This window comes from Watersipora subatra, chromosome 10 (genome assembly GCF_963576615.1).
Source record: "Watersipora subatra chromosome 10, tzWatSuba1.1, whole genome shotgun sequence".
NCBI lineage: Eukaryota > Metazoa > Bryozoa > Gymnolaemata > Cheilostomatida > Watersiporidae > Watersipora > Watersipora subatra.
This window is the reverse complement of record NC_088717.1, coordinates 58,073,553-58,097,782: the sequence shown is the minus strand read 5'-3', so window position 1 is coordinate 58,097,782 and position 24,230 is coordinate 58,073,553. Positions and strand designations below refer to the sequence as shown.

General features: G+C 36.8%; 1 protein-coding gene across 1 annotated transcript; it reads left to right on the top strand.

Moving 5' to 3' along the window:
• Positions 1–9,674: 9,674 nt before the first annotated feature.
• LOC137407263 (uncharacterized) lies at positions 9,675–12,997 on the top strand. The gene is made up of 7 exons (XM_068093870.1): positions 9,675–9,771; positions 9,920–9,988; positions 10,120–10,265; positions 10,498–10,614; positions 11,149–11,308; positions 11,507–11,647; positions 12,780–12,997. Exons 1-7 carry the CDS (start codon positions 9,675–9,677, stop codon positions 12,995–12,997), a joined length of 948 nt encoding a protein of 315 aa, XP_067949971.1.
• The last annotated feature ends 11,233 nt before the right edge of the window (positions 12,998–24,230 follow it).

Below are 24,230 nucleotides of genomic sequence, written 5' to 3'. Positions count from 1 at the left end.
TTAGGTAGAAATCAATAAGGAAAGTTGATAGGATTTATTTATTGATTAACCATGAAGCAACGGAAAAAATTTGATGAACCCAAATACAAAAATTTCATTCAAAACATTTTAAATTGCATCAAATATTTCTAATTGCATCAGCAGAATTACCGCAATAACATCTTTGCGTAATGTCCATGTTTCCTTGTAAACAATGCTGGTAAGGCTGATGACTATTATTTACAACTATAGAGAATACCACCTTGTGGTTCTCACTTATCTAACAAAAGTGTCAGATGTGTGACAGGTTAGCGTGATGCAAACATATAGGTACAAACAGAGCTCGTCAGGCATTAAACGAAAGCAAAGCAAAGGTGTTCTGCCCTTCTCTCTCTAGCAAGGGTACTCTGCCCTGTTCTCTCTAGCAAGGGTGTTCTGCCCTGCTCTCTCTCTCTAGCAAGGGTGCTCTGCCTTACTCTCTCTAGCATTGGTGCTCTGCCTTGCTCTCTCTAGCAAGGGTGCTCTGCCTTGCTCTTTCTAGCAAGAGTGCTCTGCCTTGCTCTCTCTAACAAGGCAAAAAGTGCCCATTTGATTCTAGCCAGGGTCGCAACTTTAATGTTTACCTGTGGCAGCAAAGAGCAGCAATACACTGGTGTAGGAGTTACAAGCCCTTACTGTTACTGTTAGCTCATGCAGGTTTATTTCAGCAGATTATTGGCTGTTCTCCCTGTTTAATGTTTAGCTCTAATAAAGCCTGGAACAACACAAAACAATAGTTTTGTCTAGACCGTAGCATCTCACCAAACTCTCCGCCCATTCCGTCTGACTCATTGATTTAGCGAATTATAACGCTAGCTAGGTATATTTTGTGCAAATCTGAATTTCACTCACTACGCATCGCAAATAATTGACCAATAGTATAGAACTAGCTTCATTCAATAAGAAGGCAATAGAAGTAGTAACTACCCAATCAGATCTCCTTGTCTTCTAACGATTTTAAGAAATCTAACAAATCATTCGTTTCGGCCCAAACAAATACCATTACAATGTTATTTCTAGTTTTTGTCAGCGATATGGCCTCGTGTAAAATAGGCAATCCTTTGAAAGTGCATTTAATAATTGAAAATAATTAAGGACATTTTTTTTTTGGTCTTGAGAATTTAGCAGAGCAAGAAGACAAATAAGTATCCTGCTGCATTAAACAAGGACTAATAAAGTATTATAATTTGCTTACACTTGTAAAAGTGGACAAATCTTAATAAGTGATGTATAAATGCCTATGCTTAAAGAGCCTGACTTTAAGGCTACAAGACCTATATATACCAATAGAAGATCCTAGTACAACACCTGCCCATAGAAGACTCTAGAACAACACCTGCCCATAGAAAACTCTAGTACAACACCCGTCCATAAAAGACTCTAGTACAACACCTGCCCATAGAAGACTCTAGTACAACACCTGTCCATAAAAGACTCTAGTACAACACCTGCTCATAAAAGATTCTAGTACAACACCTGTCCATAAAAGATTCTAGTACAACACCTGTCCATAAAAGATTCTAGTACAACACCTGCCCATAGAAGACTCTAGTACAACACCTGCCCATAGAAGACTCTAGTACAACACCTGCCCATAGAAGACTCTAGTACAACACCTGCCCATAGAAGACTCTAGTACAACACCTGCCCATAGAAGACTCTAGTACAACACCTGCCCATAGAAGACTCTAGTACAACACCTGCTCATAGAAGATTCTAGTACAACACCTGCCCATAGAAAACTCTAGTACAACACCTGTCCATAAAAGACTCTAGTACAACACCTGCCTATAGAAGAGTCTAGTACAACACCTGCCCATAAAAGACTCTAGTACAAAACCTGCTCATAGAAGAGTCTAATACAACACCTGCCCATAGAAGACTCTAGTACAACACCTGCCCATAGAAGATTCTAGTACAAAACCTGCCCATAGAAGACTCTAGTACAACACCTGCTCATAGAAGATTCTAGTACAACACCTGCCCATAGAAGACTCTAGTACAAAACCTGCCCATAAAAGACTCTAGTACAACACCTGCCCATAAAAGATTCTAGTACAACACCTGCCCATAGAAGACTCTAGTACAACACCTGCCCATAGAAGATTCTAGTACAACACCTGCCCATAGAAGACTCTAGTACAAAACCTGCCTATAGAAGACTCTAGTACAAAACCTGCCCATAGAAGACCCTAGTACGACACCTGCCTATAGAAGACTCTAGTCCAACAGCTGCCCATAGAAGACCCTAGTGCAACACCTGCCTATAGAAGACTCTAGTACAACACCTGCCCATAGAAGACTCTAGTACAACACCTGCCCATAGAAGACCCCACAGTCTCACACATACTCACCCTTCAAACCTCATAATATACTCCATGACATAAAAGAGACAGACATAAAAGTCTACATCAAGCACATAAATGAATGTCCTTTAAGTAACTAATTTTCATCTGAGTAAGAATACAGTCATTTTGATGAGCAAATAAAACTACATGTAGTACGTGTAAGAGTAAGAAAGGCAAACTGGTGAACCTTTAGGTCAGTCAACAATGTGCAGCAGGTTCCAAGGCTATAACAGGCTTATAAGCCAGCAAGGCAAAGCAGCTTCAAAGCTGCAATAGCCTACTATGTCAACAAGGTGTAACAACTCCCTGGTGTCAGTAACTTCAACCCTACATCAGTTTCATACACTAGCGATTTGTTAACAGCTGTAAGACATTGATGATTTAATATGGCAGCAAAAGGTAGAAATCTAAGGCTACAAGTAGTTTAACAAACTGCTAAGCACAGCTGCTAGAGTTTCTCCTGTTCTATGTCATGAGCTGAGTGGCAGCGGACCCAACAGCATTGTGTTTACTTCTTCCCAGTTTGGTAGATGATATGTTAAAGGATTGTGTAGTTATTTTGGAGAGACTGGCATATATGATTAGTACATTGTCCTCCAGTTTACTCAGCCATTTCAGATCAGTTTACTCCACAAGGGTGTAGATTTCATAACAGGGTGAGAGGAAATTTGGAATGCTAGCTAAAGGTGAGCCCATTATCGGGTTGCGATTGGCTATGTTGATTAGGTACTTATACAGAAAGCATTATCAAGCTAAGAGATCTTTTGTATTTACTTGTTGCTTACTAGCCAGTATTTCACATGCTGAATGATCTTGGCCATCTGGAAACAGGTCAAGGACTTTAAAAACTAGCATTACATTACAGCTTGCTATGTGAAAAGTTATAAAAGATGTTGGGTAAGTCTTGGCTGTTTGCTGCCTGTCATGACAAAAGAATACATGAGGTTAACACTTCAGTTTGTTATAACAATTGAAAAAATGTTAATAGCTTGTGGTTTGTCTATTGAAAGGAGTGTTATCGATTCTGTTTGCTAATTGCTATGACAACACAAGAGATGTTAACGGTTCAGTTTGTTATGACAACACAAGAGATGCAAACAGTTCAGTTTGTTATTGCAACACAATGTCACTAGTTCAAAAGTTGTTATAACAATGGAAGACATGTTTACAGTTAACAGCGCATCATGACAAAAAAATTGTTAACAGTTCACTTCTGACCTTCAATAGAGGTCGTCACTGCTACCTTTTTGCTACTTTTGTTAGTTGCGTCGCTCAAATAGATTTCTAAACTACAGCTGGACAAAAAAAATTAATAAATCACTAAATAGTAAGATTTTCTTGAGCCTGCTATACAGTTTTATTTTTGGCTACTTTTCAACTTTGAGTCAATAAAAACAGTAAAAAGTTAGTTGAAAATGCGGAGCTAAGAACATTGTACACAACACGGGTTAGTAGTCTATATCGTAAGCTGTTCGGCAAGTGTCTGGACAAATAGTCGAGTTCAGTCGCTCTCCCAGTCCATCGACGTAGTAGTAATGACAGCCTCCGCAGTAATTGTCTACACATGTAGAATTCTCTACAGCGCAGGGATCTGCATAAGTACACGGCGGCACTAGACATTTCACCATGTTTTTTGGTTCACACGTGCACTCCATTGTCGTGTCCTCACAGAGCCTCCAGTCAACTCGATAGCCACGCCCATCAACATAATGAGAGTGACATCCTGAACAGCAGTCATCTATGCACCGAGAATTGGAAACTTGACAAGGTTTGGCAAGTAGGCATGGAGCAACTTGACACTGAAGCTCAGTGGACCCATGACACGCGCAGCCTTCTGTGCCATTTACGTACACATAGTACGTCTGTGTGAATGTTATAGCTATGAAAGGAAACATCCAATCAATACATAGCTCCTGATAATTCATTAGCTAACACGGAAAAGAAAATCATTCAGGCCATTATTATGGGTCAACTTTGCAACACGATGCTATCACAGATCAGATTCTCACAGAGAGCCTATAAAGGCAAAAAAACGTGAGAACTCAGTTTCAAGAACCTTTTTTATTCAATGTTTTTTTTTATATATTTATTTATTTACATACATGTACAAATCTCTCCGGTTAAATCAAAGAAACTAAACATCTGCACACTCGACATCCCCTCGGAGATCCCTAGTTGCTTTTGGCCAAAAGGAGTAAAAACATTGCCCTGATTTTATAGATGGTATGTACAATTCCCTATTTCGTCTTGTATCGTGCGGGTTATTGGGAAGAGTAAAAGTGTTTTTCGCAGAAAATTTGTTTGGCAATTAATCAGAAAATACAAGATTAAAATTCTCTACATGCAATGATATTATGAAAAAATGTTTTGCATTATTGAAATTAATTTAACTCTCATACTGATTTGTTAAATAGAGTACAAAGTAGATTCAATATTCATATTAGTGTTCCTATAGACAAGGGTCACAATTACATATACAATATGCATTGCTGCCAAAACAGCTATGAATCCTATAGAGAGTTGCTAATATGTAGTAGCTACTGTGACAAAACATACTTTATCTTCAACAATACTGTTATGGCTATTGAGCTATAAGGGATTGTGACAATTATGAGATAACAGTTTATGGCTATAGTAATCCTTTTGCTTATAACAATTCTGTTTACATCTGAAGCAAGATAGCCATATAGAGCTCTATTGTATTTTTACCATATACTAAGCTAATATTTATAAAGCTACTTTTGGTTCCATATAAATACCCACAACATTTTCAGTTCAAGTTGTGTGTTTCCATCAGTGAATAAACTACATTACAATCTACACACTACTTCAGGCTTCAATTCTCTACAAGAATACAACAAATACAAATATACATACCGATGCAGGCAGAAAAGATGCTTCCAAAAATGACATGGTAATCAGCCATCGTATCCCTCACAATAAAGACATAACTAGCATAGGCTACAGGGGTATTTATACCTACATACAAACACGTTATTATACATGGAAGACAGATATTATAGGCTATTACAGTTATTATACCATGATTACTGGCTGTGCAGGACTTATCCTCGAGATAACTGTAAAGCTTACTGTCACATGACTGCCTCCCAGTGAATTGTTACATCATCGGTGAACTTTACTGAAGGGTAGTTGAATGGCTTGCATTTCCCAGAATGCACTATTCATGTCTGAAAACTAAGTATTCTATAAAATGGCTGTTACACAGAAAGGTTTTTGACTGACCACAGACTAGCATGACAAAGAGTACTATTGAAACTATAATATTGATATAATTATAGTACATTATGGAACTTTATATGCTATATACCATCTATGATTATGAATCTATGAATCTATGATACAATTTGATTGATGAAATAGAGCTAATGAGTGGGTTTTCATCATAGAATTTTGATACTTGTAGTTGTATTTTTTGTCCATGATTGTTTCTATAGGACGGTTAATTTTTAAGCATTGTGTAGGTATTTGTTTATGGTTGTACTCTTAAACCTTGAAGGACTTTTAATAAACTTTGTAAGTGTGGATTTGTCTTTATGCGAAACTTACTATATCTAAAGTGTATACTATTTTATTGGTGAGCATTTAATCTATAATTTCCCATGCTATATGCCATCATGCTGGCCTGTTTAAAACTCTGGTTGCTTAAAGGTTCATATCAATTCTTCTATTTTAAATATAACCTTTAAATCGTAGAGTGAAAAACTTTTATTTCTAAAGCTTGAGTAATCTTGGGAGTACAATAGCTGCCTGAGTAGCCTGTTGATATCTATGAAGTGAACATGCATATATATATAGGCATAATTTCAACACCCTCAAATGTATCATGATAAGTACAAATACGATATCTTCTAAGTGGTGTCTATTTGTCCATGTACTTCAACAATGTAGTCTCCTTGTCTCATTTATCTTTATCAATTACTGTTGTTATCTGATGACAACTGTTGACATCTGACAACATCTGATGACATCTGTTTACAACTATTGATAACTGGTGACAACTGTTGACAACTGATGATATCTGTTTACAACTATTAATAACTGGTGACAACTGTTGACAACTGATGACATCTGTTTACAACTATTAATAACTGGTGACAACTGTTGACAACTGATGATATCTGTTTACAACTATTAATAACTGGTGACAACTATCGACATCTGATGACATCTGTTTAAAACTATTGATAACTGGTGACAACTGTTGACAACTGATGATATCTGTTTACAACTATTGATAACTGGTGACAACTGTTGACAACTGAGGATATCTGTTTACAACTATTGATAACCGGTGACAACTGTTGACATCTGATGATATCTGTTACAACTATTGATAACTGGTGACAACTGTTGACAACTGATGACATCTGTTTACAACTATTGATAACTGGTGACAACTGTTGACAACTGATGATATCTGTTTACAACTATTGATAACTGGTGACAACTATTGACAAGTGATGATATCTGTTTACAATTACTAATAACTGGTGACAACTGTTGACATCTGATGATATCTGTTTACAACTATTGATAACTGGTGACAACTGTTGATAACTGATGACATTTGTTTACAACTATTGAAGTAAATTTTACTTGACAAGGATAGACAACTCCCAACTCAAGAGCGAGTTCATGCAAACTCGATGAGTCGATAAACAGACTCGTGGGTGAGCCGATAAACAGACTCGATGGTGAGCCGATAAACAGACTTGATGGTGAGCCGATAAACAGACTCGTGGATGAGCCGATAAACAGACTCGTGGGTGAGCCGATAAACAGACTCGTGGGTGAGTCGATAAACAGACTCGTGGGTGAGCCGATAAACAGACTCGAGAGTGAGCCGATAAACAGACTCGAGAGTGAGCCGATAAACAGACTCGAGAGTGAGCCGATAAACAGACTCGATGGTGAGCCGATAGACAGACTCGTGGGTGAGCCGATAAACAGACTCGTGGGTGAGCCGATAAACAGACTCGAGAGTGAGCCGATAAACAGACTCGATGGTGTCTTTTTTCAACTATTACACCCTAGCAAGCCAAGCGCAATAATTCTTGATGTTCGATCAATAGCACTTATAGTGAATGCAGCTATGGTATGCTGGCTAATATCACAATGCTAAAGTCAGAAACAGTGACAAGAATTTTATACACTATTTGCTTTTGAAAATCAAGCAGAGCTTATTGTAAAGAACGCAGTATCTTTATTGGTGTTATATCTCTCAGTACCAAGCAGTAACACACTAGCAATGATAAAACTGACAGGTTATATAGCAACCCCAGGGAAAAATCTACAATTGATTGGCTGCACAGTAATCAGGTCAACCAATTCTACAATAACATATTTCGAATACAAAAACGATAACATCTGTCACTAACTAATCACGCAATACGAGTATTAGTAATTGTTTTAGTGTTTGTATAGTAACATGCAAATCTTAGAACAATATGGTAATAATTGGTTAACATAAAAAAAATTGCTAGTATAACACATACATATACTCTACATTGGACAAGTGTTAAGCGTGCGCCTTATAAATGACTATTCAAATTTGTCTGAATTGCGACGAACGTAATATAGATCCATTGAGTCAGCAATTTGAAGCTGCCGGATTATAGGCTTAGAAAAGACATCATCAACTCTCTTACGCATGCTGACTGTCTATAAATATTGGGAATACACTGATTGACAGTTCATTCACTTTTACAAGCATGAAGCACTTGTGTACTTTTTCTCGCGATTTTTCTTGCAACAAGGAGCGTGACCTACAGAGGCACGCTCGTGTACACCGACACCGCTGCTCCTCTTATGATGAGGTGTTCACCATCCAGCCTCTCCTACAAGCGCACGTATCTGCTGAGCACCGAAGAACACAGTCTACCCAGACTGAACCCCAGAGACCGAGAGCGTGTTCACCCCGTCGCCAACACCATCACCGAGGGCAATGCTACACAAGGCCACGGCAGGACCGACGGCCGTACTGGAGGCCAGCCCGTGACGCTTGCCCTACTCCATGACATGAAGTGGAGTCCAAGATCGTTCACTCATCGGTAGACCAAATTGGGGACGACAGTGACCCTCTCGGGCTACTGGACTCACCAGTCGAAATCGATTTCTGAGTGCCAGTAGTCCCACCAACCACCTCGGCCCTTTTCAGGGCTATCATTTCCATTTTAAGGGTTTTGTTCTGCGATGACAATGGTGGAAACTCAGTGTCGTACTTATCATCCATTTTTTTATTACACTATTGATAACTGGTGACAACTTTTGATAACTGCTGGTATCTGTTAATAACTGATGATATCTGTTTACAACTACTGATAATTGGTGACAACTGTTGATAACTGCTGACATCCGTTTACAACTATTGATAACTGCTGATATCCAGCACCTTTAATAAGATGGAATAGTTTTTGTGACTACGCTTTTTTGTGAATCTGTTTTTGTGTGGTATGAGTATAGCCAACCATGGCACTCAGGTTTCCATGAGCCAGCACATGGAAGACACACAATATTATATTTACTACACTTGAATGACTACTTGTTATGCTCCATGACCTATAACATTAGTCCTCTGGTTCTCCTTGCACCATCAGTCAGATCTATAAAAAGAAGACTGCCAGTTTTCATTATTTCTCACAATTGACTACATCCTCTTATACTTGTAGCCGCTGTAATGCTGCTAATCGTTCTTTGTTGCTCTAGAATAAAAAGGAAGAATTATATGCGCATACTAGTGATTACCCAGTTATTAAATACAATACACTTATTCTCCTCCCAAAGCATTGATCTGATGCTTGATGAAGCCACGCTGAAAACTAAGGCTGCGCAAGTGTATCTGATGTTCCAACCGATTGTTTTAGTAAAATCTCTAACTCTAACATGTAAAGTCATCCTGAATTCTCTCACCAAACTGTTTCGGATGACTCAAGCACCTCTGACTCATGTAGGTATTGAAAACAACCAGACTGCTGACAAGTGCGTCAGGGAATGACGTCAGCCATAACCTTTGTTATATAACTCGTCTTTAGCTCATTAGATCATAGATCTGATTTGATTCAATTAAATTCAATCTTAGATGATACATTTGTATTTATTTTATATCCTGAATAGAACTGATCTCTATTGAATGTATTTCAGAGACGAATCCTTTAATAGACGGCTATCAAAAGACTGACGTGATAAGAGAATTGTCTTGCCGATTATATATATATAGAGCTGTTGAAAGCAAGACTTCAGATGAAAGCTGAAGTCAACTCAAGCCAGCCACGCTAACAGACAGACATGAATCGTGTTGCAATATTTTTCGGAAGCCTGATGCTGTTCGGAAGTGTAGCATCTCACTCCTGGATAGCCTGTACGGACTATCTGCAGGAGAACGGTAAACGGAAGCTTCTTAAGTTTTTTTACTTGTAAATGGCAAAGATGAGCGGAGCAGTCACTGATTAGCTTCAACAGTAGACACCGCTGTCTTTTGTTGTTTCATACAATACTGTGTAAGAATTTTAATAACATCTCATATTTTGCAGGAGACTACTGGAGTGAAAATAATTGCAGAGCATTCCCTCGAGGAGGACACCATTTTACTCCAAAGAATGGTTTGTAGCAACTAATCTACTAAACTTCTAAAGCTTAAGGTTTTGTTGATCAAAGTGCCATATCTAAGTATGAAAGATGATAATTTTCTTTAACTTTCATTAAATTATCAGCTCGTTAATTTTGCTCACAGAGTTTGGAAAAGACACGGGCTTTGACTATCATCCCTCTGACCCCAAACCGTGTAGATCTATAGGAAACATTGACAAATACACAGACGACTATGGTAGCGCGTATTACTATCCTGGACAAAAGGTGGTCATTGCGCACCCAACTAAGGTACAAAAGTTTGTCACAAACATGTGTTAAGTTTTATAACCTGTAGCATTAGAGCATTCGGTGATAAATTAGCCTGTGATCTTTCTTTTATTGCTTGTTATTTAGAATTTTATGATGATATTAAAGCTATACATTATGATGTTAAATATTAATGTAAAATCTAACACAAGTACCAGAAATAGTCTTCCAGTCTACTGTTTCCAACTATAGACTGAAAGTTGTGTTTTTGTAGAACCACGTCGCAGAAGAATGTACTAACCAGTATATCCCAGACAACGGTAGCTACATATTCCGAAGTGAAAGAAACCCAAGTACTGATCCCACTCTGCCTGAGTTTCATGCCAACAAAGTAAGCATTTTAAGAATAGCTTTAGACCAATCAAACTGGAAGTTACATTCATCACAGATCTCTCAAATCTTTAAGTAGATGATTCTGAAACCTTTCAACCATTGGCTACTAGATGATCCTAGTAGCCAATAGTTGTGAAGTTAGCTCATAGGCTGTATAATGAAGGAAGTTAACATTGCTTTACTCCTAAAATTGCTATCACAAAAAAAAACATTCTATCACGCAAAGCAGTAATGGTTTTAAATAAAACTACTCGATCTATGGAAACCACAAATAATTCATGACAGGTGTGATTCAAGTGAATTGAATTTATAATGAATTACATGTTGTATTAGAACACATGTTTATAGTGGAACACATGCCTATAGTGGAACACGTTTTTATAGTGAAACACGTTATTATAGTGAAACACGTGTTTATAGTGGAACACATGTTTATAGTGGAACACGTGTTTATAGTGAAATACATGCTTATAGTTGAACGCATTTAGGTTTTAGCTGGTTGATTTTATGAGTAGCATCTATATCATTTTAGGTAGCCGACCTAGGAATTTCACCCTTTGGACACGACAAAACTTTTGAGCAAATCACGACTTATCCTAAACCAGGCTTCCAGAATGCACCAAAGTTTTGTGAGAACAATGACAAGGCCCTGGCTACTGCCGCATTCTACATTCCGCCGGATCTTCAAGCTGGTACGTATCATCATGATTGTCAGTCCTTTTCAATATCTAGCCTCTTTCACTGTATACAACCATTAGATGTAAGTATTTAGTTACCGCCCCTTATGTGAAAATTACAGTCAAGTTTTAAGGCAGGAACCCCCTTTACAAAACTTCTGTAATTATGAACTCACTTTTTCTGATGGCTTGTAATGCAGTGTTTCATTTTAGGTAAATACATATTCATGTGGTCATGGAGTTTCAACAGTGATAAAGATGTCTATACAACCTGCTGGGAGGCACAAGTTATGAAAAACAAAGCAGCTCGAAATAGAAAACTAACAAAAGCTGGTCTCTCTACTGATGAACCAGGTTTGTTGCTAGTGTTCATTACTCACTAGTTCATACTGTTAATGTGCAAGAGAATTGCACTAGACCAGATGCTATTGTGAGAGAGAGGTCAATAGGTCATGTATATTATATTAAAATTAATAAGCGAGTCCATAACATAAGTGGCTTTTTTATAGCTCAAGATTCGTATAGTGTATATATATTATATATATAATATATGTATTTTTATATGTTTACCTCAGCTATGAAATTGTTCTCAGGACAGCAGTCAGCAAGACAAAGATTTTCACCTTAGTTTATTTGGAAGTATTTATGAGTTTTCTAGAAAATGAAATTTACAAAACACGCATTAACACAATTAAACCATATGAATTTTGAGATATAATAGAGCCATATAGTATATATATAGCGCTCTATTATATAATAGAGATAGAATCTCAATATATATATATAGTATATATAATATATATATATGTATATATACTAGCCAAATGTCTGGAGTTGCACGGGTGTTAAAAACAGCTTATAAACAGTGGCACGTAATGTAGTTGCCATTAGCTAATTTTAGTAAGCTAGTATCCGTATTGCTAAACTTACTAATAACAACCGTGAGAGCAAGCTTTAGTGACGTGGCGCATAACACAGCGTTGCTCTGCGTATTTTAACCCAGATAATAACTATCTGCCTTGTGATTCCAATGTATTCCGTTGAGCTTCATGGGTTAGCTTGTTGTTTTGTGAATGGGAGGTTCTCAAATCAAATCTTCTATTATACAGATTTTTCATTGCTATATTTTAATTGCTATAAATGGACATAGGGTGTACGAAAAAAACAAAACGCTGAGATTTATAGATATATATATAACGCTGAGATTTATAGATATATATATAACGCTGAGATTTATAGATATATATAATGCTGAGATTTATAGATATATACATGTATATATATATATATATATCTATAAATCTCAGCGTTTTTTTCGTACACCCTATGTCCAGTTATAACAATTAAAATATAGCAATGAAATATAGTTACTGGTATATACATGTGTATATACATGTATATATATACCAGTAACTGACTGCTATACTGAGAATAATCTCAAAGGTGAGGCAAGCCAGGCTTTGATAGCTCTGATGATTGCTTTTAGAGCTTCTCTATGGCATATCTCTGGCTCCTCTGCCAGATGGAGTTGACCCTCCAACAGCTGGACCAACCTCTGCTGCACCACCACCCACAATTCCCAGCGAGCCCACCCCTGATCCAAACACGAACAGCCCTCCTGTTGTCACTCAGTCACCAACGTGCCAGAATTGTGTACCTTCAACTCTGACCTGCCTTGACAATTGTCTCAAATCCTGCTACTAGAGACAAGTTTATCTCAAGAGGCATACGATTGGGATGATGAATAAATAGTTTTACATCATTTATATCATTACATCATGTATATCATTACATAATTTATATCATTACATCATTTATATCATTACATCATTTATATCATTTGCTCAACACTTTTTTCTTATTTTACTAGAAAGTTTTCACGTTTTTTCACCTCATATTCTGTTTTATTGAAACCTTCCAACTCTAAATACTCAAATGAAAATACATGTATTTTATTCTTAAGACTTGGTTTGTTTCTTCATTTAATAAAAAAGATATCTGGTCAAGTTAATATGACACAACTCAAGACTTAATTAGATGTTCTAGACAAAATCTTCCTACAAGTCCTGAACAACCTCAAATAATTTTGGAGAATACCATAGAATATTCAGCATACTCTTTGAAGCCCAATGGGCTATCAGTCACAGGCCTGTTAACCTTTTGACCCTGTCTATATTAGCAAAACTACAAAGTATATAATAATCATAAAGTGATCTTTGATCTTAGCATTTCAATAGTTATGATTATACTTTTGGTAATGATTGTTTCCATGGATAACTTTTGAAGCATTTTGTAAATATTGTATTTGTTAGTAGTTGTACTCTTAAACCTTAACAGAGGGCTGACAAATTTTGTAATTGCGGGTTTGTTTTTTTTGCAAAAGTTGCTACAATATCTGGGATGTATTTTATTTGTTGGTGTGTATTTAATCTAAAAATGCTTGTGATTAGTTAAACAAATTATTCGTGTTGTTTTAAGTAAAGTCTTACTTAAAATTTTGATTTACACTTTACAATGGTAAAAATTTACACCTTCCTGTCCTCCTACAAGATTCTGACTTGAGCAGGGTTCTTATACTTTCTAACATTTCTTGTAAAATATTGTTATAGTTATCAGAGATGGCCACCATTAAATAAGCTACAAGCTCAAAGGTAAGTAAGAATAATCCAGCCAACAGGTAAGTGGATGAAGGCTGTTTTAATTACGGAAAGGGTGTAATGGAGAGAGATACTAGTTTTGTGATTAGCTGTAAAAGAACTCCTGTGCGCGGAGAGGTTAAGGGGTTGTACAGCAAACAAGGTAGATGGAACTCTTTGCCAGAGAGAGGCCTGATGTTCAGAGGAGGTAGGATAGCGTAAGTACAAAATAGGTCATGCTATCATTGATGGGAAGTAAGGTATGACAAGTGAAAAGCTCTGAGGCGATCGATTGTGCTGCTGGGTTCAACCGAAAGATACATTAGGCGATACATTTGTGAAGATAATGAAATTGGCTTTGTCTAGCTCGTTCAGCATCATCTACGTGTATATATGTATATAAATCATATATAGGTATATAAATCAAAGGGTTTGTTGGTTTGTCGTTATGTCCAGTTATAGAAGTAAAGTACGTGCGTTTGCAGCATTTGCAGTGCTGCAAACGCACCGATTTGCAACAGCAACCCTAAGTTTTTGGTTCTTAACACCAGCAAGCGCTGCAGCGCATGCAGCTTCTGGCAGCAGTTTTTGGCAGCAGCTTTTGGCAGCAGCTTTTGGCAGCAGCTTTTGGCAGCAGCTTGCGTATGCAGTGCATGAAGCGCTTGCTAGTGTTAGGAACAAAAAATCTCTTTGCACTGGAATTGAACTCATTACACATACATGTACTTTGCAATCAGTGGCGCTAACCACTATACACCACTACACTATACAGCCATGTTGCCATATTATGGAATAATTGTGGACATACATACTACATTTGCCAAACTGAATTAGCGCACGGGATTGCCAAGTGTAGTAAAAGAAGAACACGGGCCCAGACTTCTCCAAAATGCTATAAATACATGTATATGAAACATAAACCTAGTTAAACTTATAGCACACAGAAATAAACACTCACCTTCATTTAAAAGTTAAAATAGTAAACTTGTATATGTTGATTAAAAATGATTTTTCTGTATAAAAAAATGTTTCTTTTATTATCTGTGCAATACCGAGCGTTCACTATTCTTAATATAGAGATGATAAACTATAACAGAGGTACAGTAACCTGTCACATTTCGCTATACAGAAGAGAAGAAACTTCTACTCATTCCCTCATACAGAGATGGTTTTCTGCCATACGGACTGTTCCTTTCTATTTTATATTAGTGATAGTGAGAATTATTTATGTTATATAGCAAGCTTTAGCTATTAGTTATAGCAAGCTAAAATTAAATTTTGGTCAGTTAATATCTTCATGTTTCTATTTTTATGAGTTTGCTACTATTATTTGTAAATAGAGTTGGTGATAGGTCTATGATCTATAGGTCTATGATCGACTTAGTTGGTGATAGGTCTATGATCGACTTAGTTGGTGATAGGTCTATGATCGACTCAGTTGGTGATACGTCTATAATCGACTCAGTTGGTGATAGGTCTATGATCGACTCAGTTGGTGATAGGTCTATGATCGACTCAGTTGGCGATCGGTCTATGATCGGCTCAGTTGGTGATCGGTCTATGATCTATAGGTCTATGATCGACTGAGTTAGTAGGCCATATATCCTCACTAGTGAAGTAATCATACAGCACAACAAATAGCCATACTTCACACACTCAAACCAAACCTAGATAGCACCCACATTTTTCATTTTATTCCATGGGGAGCTCTCAATGCAATGAGTTCTTGACCTCTCATAAGCCCTTCCTCTTTGTTCTGCTACTTAATTGCTCTAATTGATTATCTTTTCTTCTGCTCAAATCATCTCTTTTATTCTTTGAAAGAACATTCTTGTTCAACAATGATTCAGAGGTCTGTGAAGTTACCTACTTGTATTATCTAAACAAATTCTTTGAGGGTAGCAGTATTATAGATGAAGTAGATTAAGACACCGTCCCTTGGTGGATTTAGTGGAACTCAAAATGGCTGAAATGACTAGGGCAGTGTAGCTGTTACTGAGAATACACAAAAACTGAAATGAGCCTCTGTAATGAACTCAGCACATTTATGCGGTTTAACGTAGTTAACTATCAACATTGTATATTGGCTGACTGAGCTAGAATTGTGTTCTTATTCAAAAAAGAAAGGTCAAATTACAAAAGTTTTCAAGTCGGTCACAACCGCACTCCTGAGAAGATTTAGTTATTTATAAAAATATGTTCTATATATTTATATACACATATTATATATATTTATTTATAAATAAATATATATACATATAGTCCCACGACCAAACGAGCGGAGTGAATGTTTGAGAGTTTTTATGATAAATGCATGTGCACACAACTCACGAAAATTATTCATCAACAACGTCGCAAACCCTTGTACCGAAATCTCATCAACGAATTTAACAATTTTTCTGTGGAGTCATTTAAGTATAATAACGATACAAAACACATATACAACTATTTAAATATATTACCAAGTCTTTGAAAAGTGTCGACAGTATCTTAAAACTTACCCATCTGAAAATAGTCAAAAAAGAAAGGCCAAATTACAGAAGTTTTCAAGTCGGTCACAACCGCACTCCTGAAAAAATTTAGTTATTTATAAAAATATGTTCTATATATTTATATATTATATATATATTTATTTATAAATAAATATATATACATATAGTATAATATATTTGGAGTACTTATAATGTACTTAATGTACTTATAATGCGCATAGTACACACTTATATACGTACTTCTATTATAGGTATATAAAGAGTACATAGCTGCTAGTTAATCACCTACAGGTCTGCTAGTTAATCACCTACAGGTCTGTTAGTTAATCACCTACATTTATGTCTGCTTGAAGTTTTGATATTAGTCTAAATTTTACAATACTGAAGCATATTTCGTGTGGCGATGAAATATCTATTGCTTCAAGACTAACTACTTTGATACATGTAACATAAGCATTCTTTTGATGAAGTCTTATTTATTTTAACCGTTCTTACCTCCTTTCAGTATCATGTTATCCCTGTTATAAAACTGTTATAAAACTGACACTTTCTACATGGAACTACAGCTCAGCTTTTATAGACTTCTTGAGGTCCTAATTTTGAAATTTCTGTATGTTTTATTTTTATTGGCTTGCAATATATTATTAGTATAAAATGTTTAAGCCATGGTAATTGTACAGCCTTAATCACAACAACAGAAAAGGTTCTACAAGGTTATGAAGGAGAATATTGCATTCCATTAACTGATAAATCTAAACTGTGTTAACTACAGACTGATATAAATTAGTGCTGGGCGGTTCTTCTAAAGGTGCTTCAATAGCTGTGCTTACTAGCTGTAGCAAGTGCTATTTCTTTTCGTTAGCTATATTTGTGCAATCAGTGGCTTTCACATTAAAAATAAGTTGTAGCTTCATATACAGGTATTTATTTATTTGTTCAATTCGTAGCAAACTATGCGTTAAAATAATTTTTTCCCGTTCGTTGTTGAAATAATAAACAATGAAATAATAAGGTATGTTATTACCATTATTATAATCTATTCTACAAGGACAAAGGTTAGAAACAAGCTCAAGTCGGTGTGAGGGAGAGAATGAATATATTTGTTAGAGGAACGAATTGAAAAACGAAAAATACAAAAATGAAAAAGCGGCAGGGCCCAGTCCGTCACCGTCAGTCTGTCTGTAGTATTCTTGTCAGTCATCGTAGCATCAGTTTGAGTATAATTATCTGTCATTCTAGTCATAATGTTTGTCTGTGTCATCTCATTCCATAAGTCTAGTTGTGGAAGTCACAAGTTAGACGAACAGTCAAGTTGAATCGGCCCTCGTGCAAAGAAGGTATATGCGATAAAATTATGGTCATTGGTGTAGCCACGATATATTTTTATTGTACTTGTCCCTGCCGCTAGTGGTGAAGTAGATAGAGACTATGGTGACACTTGGCCCTGCCGCTAGTGGTGAAGTAGATAGAGACTATGGTGACACTTGGCCCTGCCGCTAGTGGTGAAGTAGATAGAGACTATGGTGACACTTGGCCCTGCCGCTGGTGAAGTAGATAGAGACTATGGTGACACTTGGCCCTGCCGCTAGTGGTGAAGTAGATAGAGACTATGGTGACACTTGGCCCTGCTGCTGGTGAAGTAGATAGAGACTATGGTGACACTTGGCCCTGCCGCTAGTGGTGAAGTAGATAGAGACTATGGTGACACTTGTCCCTGCCGCTAGTGGTGAAGTAGATAGAGACTATGGTGACACTTGGCCCTGCCGCTAGTGGTGAAGTAGATAGAGACTATGGTGACACTTGGCCCTGCCGCTAGTGGTGAAGTAGATAGAGACTATGGTGACACTTGGCCCTGCCACTAGTGGTGAAGTAGATAGAGACTATGGTGACACTTGGCCCTGCCGCTAGTGGTGAAGTAGATAGAGACTATGGTGACACTTGGCCCTGCCGCTAGTGGTGAAGTAGATAGAGACTATGGTGACACTTGGCCCTGCCGCTAGTGGTGAAGTAGATAGAGACTATGGTGACAAAGAAGATAAAGTAGAAGGGGTTGAAAGTTGGCGGTCATCACCTATTATCAGTTCGAATTGAACTATCAAAAGATGTGATAGCGTGTTAGCGTTGCTCTACAGTTTTTCAGGTGATTATTATTTCGTGTAACACAATATTCAAGCTCTCTTCTACTTTAAAATTTGTATTTAATATTATTTTGCTGTAAATCGTGAAATAAAATTATAAAAGTATTGCATCAAAATTGGTAGAGATGTTAACGGAAAGATTTTTGCCATGACTGTCAGAAGAGTTCCAGATTAAAATAAAGTAGCGTTAAAATTACTTGTGTGTTTTTATTGCTGAAGAAAAGACGGGTCAGAATACCAAGTTCACTGCATCAGAAGGAAGCATATCAGAATCCAACATTGTCAGGCTCTGATCTATCTACCTTATAGGAACACTACTTGAAGAATATTTTATCTTATATAAAAATAGTTAAAACGAAGGATACAAAGACATTATATATGTCAGAAGTACCTCACAAAAGCCATTGGTGTTTTGTTTTAAACATAATGTGAATTCTGTTTATTGGCATTGCTAAAGCTTAGCTTTACCCAGGTTAATAAGCTGACAAGACCAAATATATATCCCAGTTAGTCACAAACTACAAGTAGCATCAGCGTAACAGCATAAATAAATAACACTTACGTTTAGTCCCATCACAATTCCTTGCAGACTTGTGGTTTCGCACCATCTGTCATTACATGATTGACACAATGTCTGGGTGCTCATTGCGCTCTGTAATTTAAAAATGATATAATTATAACCTACATAAAAACTACGAACAAACTTAACTGAGCTCTATTATTTTTTATTCTTTTTGTAAGTATCGTTAAGAGTTAAGAGTGTGTTATCCGAGATATTTCAAACAGTTTACTTCATAGAGTAACTTGATAATACATATGATTATGTTAGGCAGTATGCAGTGGGAAAAACAGCGTTGAACCGTGGGTAGGCTAGAAAGAAGGGCCGAGAGTAATGCAGTACTTGGCACAAGTAGCAGCAATGCGTAATCTCAAAAAACTTTGTGACATCACTAGTTTGAGTAGAATTCCTAAAATATAACCTGTGCATTCTTGTTACCCCTGTTATATATAGAGCTTGTTTATTCTAGAAAGTTCTATGTTTTTGTTTACTTCTCATTAATTTTATTAAAATCAGTCTAATACTTTCAACATCAAGTTCATTGGCTAAGAGTATACTGTAATTAACTTTACCTTGTATAAAGAATAATTAAAAATTCAACAAATTCCTACTACGTCCAACGGTTGGCGTACAATAAAGGAACATAATATGAATCTGTTAGTATAATCATTAGCATCAACACAACAGCGGATAGAGAAGGAAGGAGCAGACAACTAACATACTTATAGTTAGCTGTGGTTGATATCTTTATTTAGTTTGTGGATCCTCATCAACTGTAAATTACTATCTTTGCTAAACTACATCAGAAGCAAATAATAGAAATTTAAAACCCATCTCTTGATTCCAATATGGGAGAAGATCAAAGTAGAAACTTTTACCAATAATTTGTTTGTCTTTTAGGTTCTTTAAAGACAAACATGCATAGTATAGAGGATATAGAACTATTTTAACAAAATAAAAAGTATGTTTTATGCATTGAAGTGGGAGTATTGGAAAGGAAGTCAGCTGACTCCTTATGTAAAAGATGATAAATTAATAACAGAACAAAATTCTTTTTCAAATTTGAAATTGTAAGGTGCTAAATTTTTTAAATTGGCAGCAGCTAGACTATCTATATATATCCCCCTCAGGTTGGGAGTTAGAAGTAGTCTTTCAGTATTCATTGTGTCAGATAAGATGCTTGTAGCGGATAATAAGATTACTATTATTTAAACATTAGTTGCCATAACAACAATAGAGCTTAACACTTGGGTGAAACATTCAGTCCAACTTTCCATAGAGCTGTTTGTTGATCTATCTGTGGACCTATAATTTTACTTATTTTCAAAAGTTACAGAACAGGCTACGTGATCAAGTCTTAGTATGGTATTTCTACCAACAGATACCAACTTCTCGTGATGAACTGTTGTTGATTCTTGTGTTGACTTGAACATTACGTATAATGAAGAGGGTGCTATTGCTGTAATCAGTGTGAGGATGGGCTTCTTAGTTTATTAAAATGTGTTTGTTATTCATAAAAATATGGACAAGAGCCATATATATGAAATAATTCAAAAATTGAGATAAAAACAAGTGTTTGTCTACTAAGTGGCGACACAGAGATCTTTGCAAAGTGAGAGGAACAAACTCCAACCTATCCTGCTCAAAATTGGCGTTTAAGGAATGTACTGCTTTTTGCGCATGTTGGGAGCTCTTGCACCCAATACATACCATCAAAGACCTGTGAAGAAGACATTCTTTAATTTTCAACAAACTCTTTTAGATAGTATGTTTGCTTATCTCGTCATACTTTGTTAAATATGTCCTTTTACCCAATCATCCATCTTTCACCACTTTCTTGGTCCATCACCATTTTCTTGGCCCCCCCATTCCGTCAATGAAGCGCTATAACACTTAGACATGTTACTGATGAGGTTGATTATTTTATATTACGATACAGTTTAGATACAATATTTATATACACAAATCTCAGTGTTTGTCTGTTGTTCGTATGTCCAGGTATATCGATAAAGTTAGAGGAACGAAAAATCCACTTAAAACTGGAACTGAATTTGAAGCTTCCAGTTCTGCACACAGGTGCAGTATCCGATTACACTACACATCCAATTGGTGATACTGCGGCATACTTCTGTATATGATACTCATTACATCCGCCAATTTTTAATACCGTGGTTGAAATAGCATGTTAAACTCTTGAGCTAGCATGCTTGAAGATCATGATTGTGTGAAAGATCATGGCGCAAGCATTCTTTCTAACGCTGGCTTCAGAAGAATGCACATGGCTCTTACTATAGTAAACTAGAGGAATGCCCGCTGTATACCCGGTAAAAAAGGTTTTTGCGCAGAAAACTTATTTTTATTTAACATATACAACGTTTACCATTCTAACTTTTAAACTTGATATCATGAAAAAAGGTGTTTTAGTGCAGTTTAAATAAATTTTTTAAAAAACCAATCAGTACATGGAATTGTGTGTATTAAAAATTTTAATGTTGCAGCAAAAGCTCATTAGATTCAAAGTTTTGATGGACAAGACTGATACCTTTCAATACTAGTACAAGCGCAAAAATGAGATATCAGACTGTGTGTGATATTTTGTTTGACCAAACAGAGAGAGAATGTAGAGGAAATTCTTACTGCAGATAATACATTTGTCTACATGAAAAGCATTTAGTTTTTACAGATTTACTGAAACCTGATATAGGAGTGTAACTGCACATTTGAAATCAAAACGGCATATTTGAAAATTAAAAATTAAAAAAATAGGTAATGGGTAATGGGGAAAAATAAGCTTTTAAAAGGTTTCTAAAAACAACAATAGTAAAATGTAATATTAATTAATAATAACAAATGCATATTTAGCATGTGCGATTTCAAAAAGGATATAGATATACATGTATCTAAGAATGTTGGAAAATGGCTTAGCCTAGTAGTTGCACGTGCTTGTTTGTGAACTTGAGGAGAATGGCTTAGCCTAGTAGTTGGACGTGCTTGTTTGTAGCCTGAGGGTTGGACGTGCTTGTTTGTAGCCTAGTGGTTGGACGTGCTTGTTTGTAGCCTAGTGGTTGGACATGCTTGTTTGTAGCCTAGTGGTTGGACGTGCTTGTTTGTAGCCTAGTGGTTAGACATGCTTGTTTGTAGCTTAGGTGTTGAACATGCTTGTTTGTAGCCTAGTGGTTGGACATGCTTGTTTGTAGCCTAGTGGTTGGACATGCTTGTTTGTAGCCTAGTGGTTGGACATGCTTGTTTGTAGCCTAGTAGTTGGACACGCTTGTTTGTAGCCTAGTGGTTGGACGTGCTTGTTTGTAACCTAGTGGTTGGACGTGCTTGTTTGTAGCCTAGTGGTTGGACATGCTTGTTTGTATCCTAGTGGTTGGACATGCTTGTTTGTAGCCTAGTGGTTGGACCTGCTTGTTTGTAGCCTAGTGGTTGGACGCGCTTGTTTGTAGCCTAGTGGTTGGACACGCTTGTTTGTAGCCTAGTGGTTGGACATGCTTGTTTGTAGCTTAGTGGTTGGACATGCTTGTTTGTAGCTTAGTGGTTGGACATGCTTGTTTGTAGCCTAGTGGTTGGACATGCTTGTTTGTAGCCTAGTGGTTGGACAAGCTTGTTTGTAGCTTAGTGGTTGGACGTGCTTGTTTGTAGCCTAGTTATCGGACGCGCTTGTTTGTATCCTAGTGGTTGGACGTGCTTGTTTGTAGCCTAGTGGTTGGACATGCTTGTTTGTAGCCTAGTGGTTGGACCTGCTTGTTTGTAGCCTAGTGGTTGGACGCGCTTGTTTGTAGCCTAGTGGTTGGACACGCTTGTTTGTAGCCTAGTGGTTGGACATGCTTGTTTGTAGCTTAGTGGTTGGACATGCTTGTTTGTAGCTTAGTGGTTGGACATGCTTGTTTGTAGCCTAGTGGTTGGACATGCTTGTTTGTAGCCTAGTGGTTGGACAAGCTTGTTTGTAGCTTAGTGGTTGGACGTGCTTGTTTGTAGCCTAGTTATCGGACGCGCTTGTTTGTATCCTAGTGGTTGGACGTGCTTGTTTGTAGCCTAGTGGTTGGACATGCTTGTTTGTAGCCTAGTGGTTGGACGTGCTTGTTTGTAGCCTAGTGGTTGGACATGCTTGTTTGTAGCTTAGTGGTTGGATGTGCTTGTTTGTAGCCTAGTGATCGGACGCGCTTGTTTGTATCCTAGTGGTTGGACATGCTTGTTTGTAGCCTAGTGGTTGGACGTGCTTGTTTGTAGCCTAGTGGTTGGACGTGCTTGTTTGTATCCTAGTGGTTGGACATGCTTGTTTGTAGCCTAGTGGTTGGACGTGCTTGTTTGTAGCCTAGTGGTTGGACCTGCTTGTTTGTAGCCTAGTGGTTGTACATGCTTGTTTGTAGCTTAGTGATTGGACATGCTTGTTTGTAGCCTAGTGGTTGGACGTGCTTGTTTGTGAAGTTGTGATTAGAATGTCACAAGTTCAAATCCTCTGCAAAGCAGATTTTTTATTGCAAAACTTTAATCGCTATAACTGGACACACGGATGAAAGCAAAAGACAAACAAAAAGACAAACCAACCCTGAAATTCATATATATCGAGAGAATAGATAAATAGAAAAATTGGAGTTATTCAATTTTATTGGGTAAAAAACTTATCCAATTAAAAATAATTCTTTTATACAAAAACCTTTTTTATTACTCGTGCAACGCTGAGCATTTATCTAGTAATTCCTTATATTTCATACTTGTGGGAAAAATCAGAAGTTTGTAAAATGTACCAGTGCAATATATTCTCATTGTGTGACATTTTCAGCAACATTGTATTGCAATGTTTCAGTTCCTCACATACACTGATGACAGTTCAGTATCAGCAAACCACATGAATACTCTAAAATTAGACCAAACAGTACTGAGTAGCTGAGACTGTCAACACTTTACGATGACAATGTTTTTAATGAGATTATTTTTTCTATTTTCAAGAGTTGTGTTTTCAAAAGAGGAAAACTACCAAAACAAAAAATTATATGGTTATACAAAAAATATGTTTTTCCAGTATTCTACCAAAGTGACCAATAAATAGTGACGAATTCGAACCAATAAAGGGTAATGGATTCACAGTGTTTTTCATTTGTGTTTACA

Excerpts from the sequence above, each read along its gene's own strand:
- LOC137407263 (XM_068093870.1), top strand. The coding sequence starts at position 9,675 with ATGAATCGTGTTGCAATATTTTTCGGAAGCCTGATGCTGTTCGGAAGT. Across the intron at positions 10,266-10,497 it reads TCATTGCGCACCCAACTAAG|AACCACGTCGCAGAAGAATG; the intron begins GTACAAAAGTTT and ends GTGTTTTTGTAG. Across the intron at positions 11,648-12,779 it reads TCTCTCTACTGATGAACCAG|AGCTTCTCTATGGCATATCT; the intron begins GTTTGTTGCTAG and ends GATTGCTTTTAG.